General features: G+C 38.1%; 1 protein-coding gene across 4 annotated transcripts in view; it reads right to left on the bottom strand.

The window, feature by feature from the left end:
• Positions 1–13144, bottom strand: part of LOC100645197 (protein couch potato) — a 198179-nt gene that overhangs the window by 38459 nt on the left and 146576 nt on the right. For all 4 annotated transcript variants that reach the window (XM_048407170.1, XM_048407172.1, XM_048407171.1 and 1 more), the window contains exon 6: positions 3294–3427. In XM_048407170.1, coding sequence (XP_048263127.1) covers positions 3294–3427 — 134 coding nt within the window. The remainder of the gene's footprint in view (positions 1–3293; positions 3428–13144) is intronic.

Below are 13144 nucleotides of genomic sequence, written 5' to 3'. Positions count from 1 at the left end.
ATTTCACGTCGTAACATATCGTTGTTACCATAATGCCCGTGCAATTATGTATTGCGCTACTTGTTTCGGAAATCCTGTATTGCTGCACCGTTGCTGCGTTTTCTTTTGTCGAGCGTTGCAAAATCGACTGCTCGACCTGCCTCGATTTTCTTTACGCCGAAACATATTGCGAACCAAAAAGTGAAATCCCGAGCAAAAAGTACTTTTATTCATAAATAATGATAATCGTGTCCACGGTATGAAACTTATTAAAAATGAAAGTATCTTTATTCGTAAATCGCGATGAATAGCCTCCACCTCGAATCAAATTATTATACAAATATCTTCGAGCGTGTTTTAACATCGCGGCGAACGTTATTATTGGAAAATAAATCAAAGGAAGAAGGATTTTGAATAGAAACTTATCGAAGACGAGAGTATTTGTATCGATAAACCGCGATGAATAGTTTCCGCTTCGAAAGGAATTTTTACATAAATATTTTCCAGCGTTTTTTTTTCCCGACGATAACAACGAATACAAAGAAGTTCTTTCAATGGACACTCGTCGAGGAGGAAAGTATATTTTTTTTATTCCCAGATAATAACGAATAATATTTCGATTCGCAAGGAATTTTTCTTTTTAATGCAAATTTCCAGCTTTTTTTTTTCAACGATGTCACGAACAGAAACGGAATTAGGAAAATCTCGAGTCGCTATAGGAACTCTTCTGAAAGTAGAATGCAAAAAGTTCGCGAGTGAAATATTCTCTATTTAGCCGAGCTTCCGCCTCATTATCACGTCAAGCGGATTCCGTGGAACATTTTTATTTCGACCGAGGAAAATAGTGGTATTTACAAGCGGTTGAAACGGCCGCTTCAGCTCGAAACCGAGATGCTTCTTTCTCGTATTGTAGAATTAAATAAACGTCGATATTTATTCGTTTAATGTTACCGCCTATAAAACCGAACGTCAACCGTCCGTCTTCGTTAATTCAGTGAAAAGTTAAACAGTTTTCAAGCGCCGTCTCTTTAATACGATCCCCTTTCTTTCCTTTACGCTTTGAAGTTCTTTAATTACGTTGCAAATCTCACTGAAATCCGCTCTATCGTTTACGTAGTAAATAATCGAACTGATAATCGCGAAACGATAGGAAATACAATGTTTCCGTTGGATGTTTTAATGGAAAAACTTTCTTCCACGCGCAATTATTTCGCAATTAGTCGATCGAAATGATAGCAGATTTGTCAATTATCAGGTTCCGTGGTTACGTAGGCGCGTCACTGACTTGACCCACGTTCGATATCAAACATAAAACTTCCATTTCACATTTGCAACGTCGAATGAAGAGCAAAAGAAAAAGGGGCAGTTTTATCGAGAAAATCAATATCCAGTTATTTAGGTCGTTAATAAACAATGACATTCTAGTTTTAGTTGCCAGCGACAAAATATTTAGACGTCGTAAAGGTAAACGATATTGGATCTAAAAATTGCCCTTATCTTTCAAACGATTAAATTATCAATTGTTTTTGAAATACGATTCCAAATTACTAAATGTATTACAAATTCCTTGATCGGTAATCACTTATTTACCAACCAATCGTTAACCATCGATCGGTCTTTTTGTTCGGTCTTCGATCTACAACTAAGAAGAAAGAAAGGAAGAAGGGGCATAAGAAATAACAAATCAAAATTATCTCTACCATTTCCACTCGTGTGGTCACGTTCGATACGTTTTCGCGACTAACGCCGTATACCGTTTGCGATTTCTGTTACATCAAAACGAATGTATCCCGAAGCATCTCGTTCGAAAAACCTTTTTTCTCTTTAATCAAACCTGCTTTCACCATTCGATTTATTTCGACACGCGGAATCGGCCTATTTTCGATTCTGTTTAAAAAACAAAAGAGAAAAGCAAGTCGAAATAAAAATTGCCACGATACACGACGGTCCACCGAAAAATTGTAGCCCGCTTAAAACGTTTTCAACGAGCTTTAATTTATTTTGACCAGAGCCAGAGTCACTCCACTTTCAAATCCTTTTTTCCCTAGTTTTTTTTTTTTTCGCTACGGACAAACATTTCTCGATCGGACGAATTTTTCGTTCTATCGGTCAAAACCATATATTTGTTGCTGTTGTTGTCGTTGTTCTTGTTGTTGATGTTTTTGACTGATATTTTTCCACGTTGTCACGGTAGCCGACGAAGAAAAGCTGTTCGATACGGTTTCGCGATGGTGCGTGATAGGTACCCGCGTGAACCTGGTACAGAACTAGGCGATATTAAAAATCAATAGGTGCTGGCCGTTTCCCCAATTCGTACCCGGTTGTACCAGCATCGTTCTTACTTGCCGTCGAGAAATCAGCCAGACACGGTGCCTGCCTGAAAATTTCGCGATACACGGAAAACAAACAACGGGAAGCAGAAAGAAACGACGAAGAACGAAAGGAAGAAATAATTTCTTCTTATTTACGACGGGATTTAATGGTCGTGATAATTAACCCGTGGCCGTAATTAACTTCTGCGAGCTTTACTTGGAAAGTCTAGAGGTCTTAAAATCGATATCGTCACGCTTACGATCGAGTAACAAGCGGCACGAGCGATTCTTTCGCCGTATTCGTCTTTCATTTAGGCTGAAAAAGACGTCGTGCTTCCGTCTTTAACATTTAGACGGTCCTCTTTCGGGGTTTGTGCAATATCTACATAGAAAAATTTCGGTTTGAGTCGTTGGATGAGTTTGTGTAACTTTTTGAGTAATGTGTTCGAATACTCTGTTACGTTTTAGATGTCGTCGCGTTCTTTCAAACACCAACGTAGCTAATTATTGTCGGTTTTTAAGTCTTTTTTTTTCTGTTTTCGAACGTATCGACGAACGATACGTCTAATTTGGCTAGTGGTTAGACAAAGTAAGACGAATCGATTACGCGTTGTTTGAATTCTATACGGAGAATGATACCGTGAAAGAACTATTAGTCGTTAAAATCTAGTTAATTGCATTTAGTCGACTTTGTGCGCGTTACATATTTCCTGTAGCACGAAATACGAATCAAAACTCCAGAATTTAATCTACGATAGGTAAAATACGTTGTTCTGGACGACGCGCAAAGAAGACGGACCGTATTCGAACACGTTACCCCGTCGTTCGAACCAGGTCGAGCCGTGGTACGCTGGTTCTTGGCGTTCACTCTGCGTGCGTGTCTACCTGCTAGATGTATCGTATAATAATCGAGTATAACGATCATGTATCACTAACGTGCATCGGGGCGCTCGTCGGCGGCTCCAGAGCTTTGTCTGCAGATAGTCAAAGATAGGAACGTACGGGGACCTGAGGATGTAACGCCGGATGCACCAGCGTCGCGTGTTGCAGCGTGCCGGGTAATTCGCCAGCGGTCGAGTATGCCAGTGGATGGTGCCACAATTCAGGACCACCAGGGAAGAATGGGCTCCCTAGGTCTGTAATAGAATACACAGTTAGAAATCATCTCTTAAACGACTAAACGTTCCGAATGGAACGATCGACGACAACATGGTTTCAAATAATTCAAATACGTATATAGAACGGATATTTTATCTTTGTTATTTTCTTAATGTTCGCCAGAGTTTCGTCTTTTCTCTTTCTTTCGATGAAGCGGCGTAGAAACTTGCACGTAGATATACGTAACTGAGAGATTCAGAGATGATGAGACTTTTGCTTTGGGAAAATATCGCGAGCGACGATCAGCAGGAGAATAGAAATTTCATTTATAACGAGTTTGTAATAAAACAATCTGGTCGTCTAAATCTTGAATCCTGTTTTCTTTTTGTAAAAATATGCAAGTTCAAATGTACGCTGTTTAATATCAAAATATTTTATAGAGAAGTATGAATTTTAAGTAGAAATGGAGAGAAAAACGAGGTAGTACTACTTTTCCATTGATAACGAGACGTATTATTAATAACAGTAATTGGCTTGAATGAGCGACGTTATAATCGCGAATATAATTTACGTGTAATTTCATTTCAATTGTAAAAAAGTTGGAAACGTTATGTAAAGTTATACGATTATAATATCTCGCGATTTCGATGATAATATATTTCCTCTGAATCTTTAAAATGCAGTTGAACGTTACTTGACTGTGTTTTTCTCGATAGTTTACGGTTGAACGACTAATTTATTCGGTGTGTAGTTTATTCTTGATTAAAAGGATTGCCAGTCTTTATCGATCTGTTTGTATCGTTTTGACGGAGGCTCATGTTGTTTAAGAGTAGTTCAAAGTATTGTCCATCCGTACAATCCATCTATATAGTCTTATACAAAAATGTCAAACATGTTAGAACGCGTTGGTACAAACGTGAATTTCTTCGTACTTTTCTAATCGATATTGTTCTCCTTTATGAGGAATATTTTTCACAGTACCGTTTAAGTTATAATTAAACTAATTCTAGTTTGCGATAATTTCATCATTTCGAATTTAGAATTGAATTGTACGAAGAATTACATCGATGAATAATTAAAAATTGCATTAATTAATAATTTTATAAAATACTTCTGCTTGAAATTTCAAACCGATAAATTTCACGTTAATTCTCGGGAAAGATGATCAAATTTAGAAAACTAGGCAATTAGCTTTTTGCTCGATCGATAAGCACGTTATTCCACGACCATGTTAACCAATGCTCTCTAGTTGAATGAAAACCTTTGAATTGCAAATCAATCGAAGTACCACTATGCTATACGTAATTCGAATCATTATCGCGAAACAATTGTAGCCGATCGAAACATTCCTATTCGCATACGTATCTAATGGACAGCGTGACACAATACTATCGTGTACGTAGTGGAGTGTAATCGTTCGTCATCCAGGTTTACGTTTTAATTAAAAAAGAAAAGAGAAGAAAAGAAGAGAAATAAGAAATCACGTTGATAATTTTACTCGATGAAACTTTTATATCCATAAATGCCATTACTGTCATTATACTATGTTTTATTTAATATTTCTTTCCACGTACTTTCTTCTTGTCTACATATTTGTACGACGCGTAATTAGATCGGTCGTAAGTTTCTACGCCGCTATAAATATCAAGATTATTAGTAGACAGGATAGTAATAAAACGACGCAATCATCGAACGTAATCACTGGTAGGCAAGAAACACGAATTTCTTGGAATCACGAGTCGGAAAAGATTTAGAAACGGTGGTGATTAACCGTACCGAATACCAGTCGTCGAGTTTTGCTACATTTTGTTTTGGGAATGGCATCGATTCACCTAACTCGTTCGTTCGTAGTTTTATTCGTAAAATGTTTGTTATACCAGAAAAATGTTACGCGAGAAAGTAATAATAATAAAACGAATGCTATTTGAATTTTTTATAGAGTCAGGAATTTTGTTTCAGTGGAATGTATAACGTTTCGTATTGCTGTCATACCGATTCGAAAAAAGTATTGCACGCTAAGTAAACAATTATTATAGAATTTGACAATTGAGATTTAACAAGTAAATAATTAAGAGAGACAAATTCGTACATTTGTCTGACTAAATCCTGACTCGAGACACGAAATATTCATAAAATATACTCAAATTACCAGTTGACGAAGAACTGATCATCGTACCACGCGTGTCTCTCAATTCCAATTTTATTCGAATTTTTCATGTAACAAACACTTTACGTGATTGTATGTTATGTTATCATGATATAACGAACGGCGTAATTAACGATAATAATAATAATAATAGCAATTTAAAGCGATCGCGCGATCATCTCGAGTGGATGCGATGCGAAAATCGCGGGAGATAAATTTTATATCCTAACGAATAATAATTACGCGTCTTTGACGACTCGCCGACGCTATACGATCTTTTGTGCTTTATTAAAAATTTATTTTTCTTCTTACAATATCGAAAGTAGTATAGTATAGTAGTAGAGTCCAAACTTTTTTCATAGATCACTTTTATAAACGATTAAAGGATGTAAGGAGAGAAAGAGAGTGGTACAAGTATACGCGTTATATCGTTGTCACGATTTAAAGATTTTCATATTCGTATCACATTCTCCTTCGAACTTTTTAATTCATAGTCTCGAAAACTACAAATTTTCACTCTTCTTAATCTCTTTCGCCGACAATTTTTATAAACGATCGATAGATTCAGTGAAAAAGCGGTACAAGTACACGCATATGCGAATTTCTCTGTTGTTTCCGTAACTTAAAAGTTTGAATATTTACAGCGGCTAGAAAACGTATTTCTACGCTGTCTTGTTCTCCAACGAATCGTTCTTTTTATCGGGTTCGACGTTTCAATTTTGTAGTATTAAAATTTTGTAGTCGCGTGAAAGTGCTATCGAACGATACGAAACTTGATGTACTTGAAATTAATTAGTACGTACAAACGCTGCAGTAAATACCATCGTATACCACATTTTCCTTCGAAACTCTTAATTGATCCTTTTATTCATTTATCGTAATCCCTTCTTTTAGTTTAGGTTGCCTTCTGGAATGCATCGTATTTACTTATCTCGCGTACCAACTAAAATCGAGGTTAATTCATCGTCTGAAAACCCATAAATCTGCCATTCTCTTATTCAAGATCTTTATTTCCAAACCCACTAAGTAAGAAAAAAGCATAAAGACCTCTCACGTGACGTAAGGAGGATTTCTAGGGTTCGTCGTTTGCCACGGAACTGTTCGGCTGCCCTTTGAGTCTCGGCTCTTCTTTACCCTCGGCGAACCGCAAGTGCTCGACACTTGCACACGTAAGTATTGTATTCGCGGCTACACCGAGGAGGCAGTGTCTAGCCGCCCCGTGGCAAAATCAATGAAAATCGGCGTGCAGCGGCTTCCACGGAACCGTTTGTTTCTCATGACCGACGATACGTCACGAACAGGCAATTATTCCAGAAAGATCGCGCAGAGTGGCCGCGGTTGCGCAACAACCGCCGCTCTTTTCATACAACGTTGCAGAAAACGTCGTATCGCGAGCTAAGATCTAGAGCAACCTGGCAGCATCGAACTTTATAATTAATCGTTCTCTTGCCGGCCACGAATCACGAGCTTCGTGAAAAACTTCAGAGACGTTTTCTCGTTTCTCGAGCTGCGCGTTTCAGCTTTTTTGTTCGACGAGTGGCTAAAGAATTTCACGAAACGTGATTTTTATCGGGATGATTTATGGAGATGGTAGGTGGTTGCTGATAACAGACTGATACTTGCGGTTGCTCGCGGTTTAACGATAAATGTTCACCGACGATGACTGATTCGTGATTTTTTAGAAAGTTCGGTACGAATGCTTGGAAAGTAGAGTTGCGAAACGATGATAGAGTAGGAGGAATTCTCGCAAGTGCGATTATTCGTTACGTGGGAATACTTGGATCCGTGGAATACGATTTTAGGTGGATTAATTTTGGATGTAAAGCGATGCGAGATTACCGTCGTGGCCCAAGTATTTCATCGCTAGATCACATAGAAAAATTCCTTGGAACAATTTCCTTTCATTTTTTTTCTTATCAGATCGGATAAGAGATAATCTTTTTATACGCGAGCAGACAATAGTAATCGTCCCTTCGAAGTTCGACTAATTTTCTTTTAAATTCTCTCCTTATTAAGATCCATTAAATCTCGCGGCTGAACGTTAATGATATTGATAATCTGCTAATTACGTATCGTTAGAGAGTCTGGCCTGTTAACGAGCTACTTTTATGCATTTTTAATAGTAGCCGCGTTTCTGTTCCAAGAAAGATGGCGTATCTAGGATGGCCAGCGCCTCGCAAAAAAGCATCGGCTTTGTACAACGCTGCATCGCGATCGGACGATGGAGATGCGCGTGGTTCAACCTGGCTGCATTGTGCTTTGTAATTAGTGATTTTCCTGCCACCTGGGGGAATAACTAATTTTTCGTGGAATTTCTTTTATAATCTACTCTTTCCGCGAATGCAACGGTTCTTCAGCAAGAATTCGCAAAAATTCCAAAGTTTCGAGTTAGTTACTTTTACTGGAAATTTTCCGTGAGTCGTAGTTTGTAAGTAAGTCGGTTCCTAAATTTCTCGATACTCGGTAATTATCTTTTAAGCGCGTGTTTACTTTTAGAACTTACTTGTAAAGAAAATTAGATAAAATACTACATTTTTTCTTTTTTACAAGTTCGCATATAATTTTACGACAAAGCTTATTCTATGCCAATGATTGTGTTATCGGATTCGACAAATTACGTTATTTCTTCCACAAGATTTAAACATATATTTCTTGCTCTTTGAAACACCGCAGACGTATCTAATACATCATAAAAGGGTTTTCGAATTTTTACTTGGAACGATAATTACGCATTCAGTTAAGCTGAATTTGTGTACGCCAATTTCGATAATAATTCTAATCTGCGACGATAATAGTTGCTGTGCTTTTAATTTTGCTGGTGAAATTAGAGATTTTAATCCCTTCAACTTCCTCGATGTCTATTCTTGTCTATACCGTCGATACTTTTCGTCGTTCGTACAAGAAAAGGTAATGAAACTCTACCCTTTTCAATTTTTCTCATAAATTTTCCACTTACAAGGAGATCCTTGGCAACTAATAACGCGTAACGAACGCAAGAAAGGGAAGAAGAGGAAAAATGATTTTTCGATGAGCAGAAAGGAGAGAGAACGAGAGGTGGGAAAACGGTAAATAATTGAGAGGCACGTCACACCTGCACTGGCACCGGTTTTTACCACACGCCAACGGGGCTTTTCGTACGTGGCAGGACCTTGCGCTTTATTGATTTTAGGCTGACCCACGGATTCCCACGGCGAACCCGTAAGTTCCGACGAGCGTGAGTGCTTACTCCACGCTGTTTTCCTCCGTACGCTTTTCACCGGTTTTTCGAGTAATTCAACCGCGAAAGGCCGTCGAACTTTTTATCCTTGCAAAGCACCGAGGGATGCTTAAAGGTCAGACGAAAAACCTCGAAAGAATTTACCGAAAAAACGAATCAAATTCGTGGAATTAACGCGTCTTACGCTTCGTTATGTGCTCGAGGCGTATTGTAATTACGCGATTTAAAACTAGCGATAGCTACTTACAGTTTTAATCGGATATGGAGCGTAATCGAGATCGAAGGATTAACGACACCTGCGAGGACCTAAACAAACCTGAGAAATCACGAAACTATCAAAGTATACGAAGATTATTCCCTTGCTGGAAACGTTGGACCATGAAAAATCGGCGTTCGATATCATAATAACACATATCGTCTTTTAACAATTTTATATTTCGATCAATCTTAGCTTTCGTACTATTGCTATTATATTTGTTGTCATTCCATTCTATGGGTGCTATGAACGGTTTCACGTTTCATTCGCAAAATTAAAATCTCGAGGAGAAGATATTCATATATCCAAACGTAATATAAACTCGGAGAATTGAAACGATTATATCGCGATTACGAAGAAAATTGTCTGAATAAATGTTTTAAAAACTTGGGAAATGTTATCGACGATAGAAAAATAAACGTCGAGTACGTTAAAAAGACCAAATTTTCGCATTTCATACGTAAAATTGAAAACTCGCAGAAACGGCTATCACAGATTCCGGTTATTATGAAAATCATGGCATGAACGTTAAAAAACAACCAAATGATGTAACGTAAAAACAAGGAACCGACATATTACTACTTTTTAATTACGAACAAGATCGATAGAATCGATTTTAAAGATTATTATCGTACAATATTATTTTATATAATATTACATAATAACGAATATCAATAGATAACAAGGAGTATTATATAATTTTAAAGGCTAGTAAAATAAACACTAAACTTAAGGTTAAAATTCCTAGTCTTGTTCGCAAAATTAAAAGCTTCCAGGGACAATTATTCCGGATTAAGATTATCGTGGAAATTAAAGAATGACAAAACAGCCAAGCGATATAATTTAATGTCAAAGAAGCTAGATTACTACATCGTGATTACGAAGAAAATCGATGAAGCGCAGGAGTGGCTTGTTATTTTTCCACAGGGACTCGATAGACATACGCGCTAGCCAACCACGTTAAATAAAATGTTTAGTTAACGCGTTCGTTAACGCGGACGGTATTGAAGGTATCTAGAGTGGAAGAAGCAGCGGAGAACAGGCGAATAGAGGTTACGAGACACCTTTGTTTCATCAAAAACCGGAGAATCTAATATCATCGTAGCTGTGCGGCGACACAAAGACGAAACGTATGAAACGCGAACGGTCGTGTTTGAAAAACATTTGTACAACGGAATGCAAAACCGGTCTAACTCTTCGCTATGTGTTTGCGTTGAAATAAAGGCAAAGGAACCGAGTTAAATCCACGCAACTATCCTCCTCGTTCTCTTCCCTTTTCTTCTTTTTTCCTCCAAATCCCTTTTTTTATCCTACTTCCTCCTCTTCTCTCTTTTACGTTTAATCAGTCGAATCGTTCGACACACGATATCACTTTTTTCCCGACGTAGTTAAACGATGGCGATATAATGGAAAATGCGAGTAAAGCGGAACGATAGAACGAATTGGTAAAATGGGATTTATTACGCTCGAGTCGAAACGGTTTAGATGCCAAGAACGTTATTACGAACGTTTCAAAGAGATTCATCGTTTAACAAAATTTATTGTTTACCGTTTGTCGGATCCTTCTTATCCGTGGCGTACATACGATAATCGTACCTCTATGCGATTCATTTCAACGAATATAAATTTTAACGTTTTGTAAAAGAGATTACTAAAAGAGGCTAGTGGAAAAGAATTCCTTACGAGAGGAACATGTCCGATCGGGTCTAATTCGATGAGCATCCTCGGCGCACGCGTCGTTAGAACTCCTATAAGAATTAACTCGAGAGACTTTCGTATTTATTATCTTTTATCCTAGGAAGAATCGCGATTATCGGTCACGATCGCTTCGATCGCGTTTTCGTTGTCTATCGTGCGCAAACGATAACGCGTTGCATTACTTATGCAGCGAGGAACGCGCGTCTACGTTCTCGCAAGAAAAATGCACGGTCGGGTAAGTTTTCGCACGCCACAAGGTGAACTGTTCTACGCCGAAGGTTGTCGTTGGTTCGCTCGATATCCACGTATGCACGAGAATCTTGCGCAGCTGGATTTTAAACGACATAACCGACATAAACAACGACGCAACCTCGATATAGTCCGTTCGACGTATCCTTAGTTTACTAGAATCGTGGTATTTGAAAAATTCTAGGTAGGAAAGTTGAGAAATTTAGGAAGAATCGTTGTAACTTTTGCGAGATCCATTACCGTTTGATTTTACGGTGTTAATTGTCAGAGCGTGAAAATGCGAGGTTTTCCCCTCTGTGTGTTAACTATTAATAGGTTTGCTCATTAGTATTCTAGTTTCAGTGGAAAATTATTGTCTGACTTAACTTTGCTTCCTCTTAATCTTCTTAAGCTCCCCCTTTGGGTTCGTAAAATTTCGAATTAAAGTCCAACTGGGTTTTCGTGGGAAAAATACGAGTATGTGTATGTATATATGTATAAATTTGGATCAAAATACGTAAGCAAACACACGGGGTACTATTCGAAACTTTTGGCAGGAACTTGTATCGTTGAGTTCCTGTCGTTTTACTTAATCACTCCAGAGTGTTTTAGAGAGAAAAGGAATTTTTGCGCCGCTTTGTTTATCATATGGTCTGAACAAGTTCAAGATTTAGGTCATAATTTCGCACAATTTTTCCATTTCTAACGCAAATCTCCTTTTTGTAACAAAGAACCGCATTCGCGTATCCTTGTGAATATCGAATAAAACGGTATTATTTTCTTCGACTGCCAGTTGTTCATCTCATGCACCTTTAATTCGAACGTTGTGCCGGCTATCTAGCACGATAAGATTGAGATTTCGAAGAGATTGAAACGAAAGGACATCGAGTTGTAGGATAAACGTATTCATAAAAATATCAAAAGTATGCAAATGAAAGAGTTGTGTGGAATACTTTCTACAAAGGCGGTATTTCTCCGTGGTAAAATGGATCGAAACTGCAGTACCATTTTTTGACGACGTATTATGCGTGCCATTTATAAAATGGATCGCACCGTTGATTTTTAAACGAAATACACCGGAAATCAGTGACAAGTGGGATATTTGATGCGTCTCTCGTTTGACAATTTTTTATAAAATTTTTTTACCGAGTACCCGAGAGAAATTAATTTGTACGCGTAATATAAATTTTGTTAAAAACCATTTGGGGAAGATTAAATGGCGCGCGCAATGTAAATCTTTTTAAAAATTACGTAAGAGAAATTAAACGCTACGTCTATTGAAAATTTACATTAAACAAATAATTTATAATAATATGTATACATATTACGTAGTCAAAGTCATTAAAAGTTACGTAAAAAAAAGCGCTTTAAACTTTCTTTATATTTACATCTACCTCTTTCTTTATTACGACGACTGTTAAAAGCGTTAATGAAAAGAGTACATTTTTTTCCGGAAGCGTTTAGACGTTCCTCGATCGAGATACCCCCACAGACGTGCCGAATCGAAACGGATTACCAATTATTTTCAATAACGGTTTACGAGGTCGTGACGAGCTTCGGCTCCCGTGGGACTGCCCGTTTAATTGATCCCACGTTTCCACGTAGCACGATGTATATATCGACGATCGAGGAACGTTTTTCCTCGCGCGATTCTTAAGCCAGTTTCCACCATTCCGACGCAGGAGTTTCTCGCATGAGTCACGGTTTATTAACACGGCTGGCCGAGCACGTTCCGAGTATAATTGTTCTACTCGTTCGCGGTTACGAGCGGTGCAATCACCGCGAAAAATCGCTTCTCAGCTTTTGGAAAAATTCGCGGACGCAGCTAAGCGAACGTCGAAGAACGTGCATGCGTATGGTCGCGATTACTCGTTTTCATCTCTTGAAACAGCTCGTAAAAACAGGATCAAGCATATTGTAATATAGTATCGTGTGTAAAGTAACTTGGATCTAACCGCAGAGCTTCGAATTTTAAAATTGCCGAAAGAAAAGATACTTTTAAGTAGATTCGGATGCGGACGAACGACGAAGCTTTGCGTTCTTTATAGACGCACCGCTCTAATTAGTTGAAACGTCTTACGCAGCATTTTTCGATTTTTCGATATAACGCGTTGAAACGTACGAAGTCGCTGTTCGACGTACGACGAATGCCCACGGCCGCAAGAAAAAGACCGATCGTGTTCGGGCAAATTAACGAAAGAAAAACGCTT

This window comes from Bombus terrestris, chromosome 7, assembly GCF_910591885.1.
Source record: "Bombus terrestris chromosome 7, iyBomTerr1.2, whole genome shotgun sequence".
Taxonomy (NCBI): domain Eukaryota; kingdom Metazoa; phylum Arthropoda; class Insecta; order Hymenoptera; family Apidae; genus Bombus; species Bombus terrestris.
Note: the sequence above shows the minus strand (reverse complement) of the source record. Positions and strands in the feature narration are given on the sequence as shown.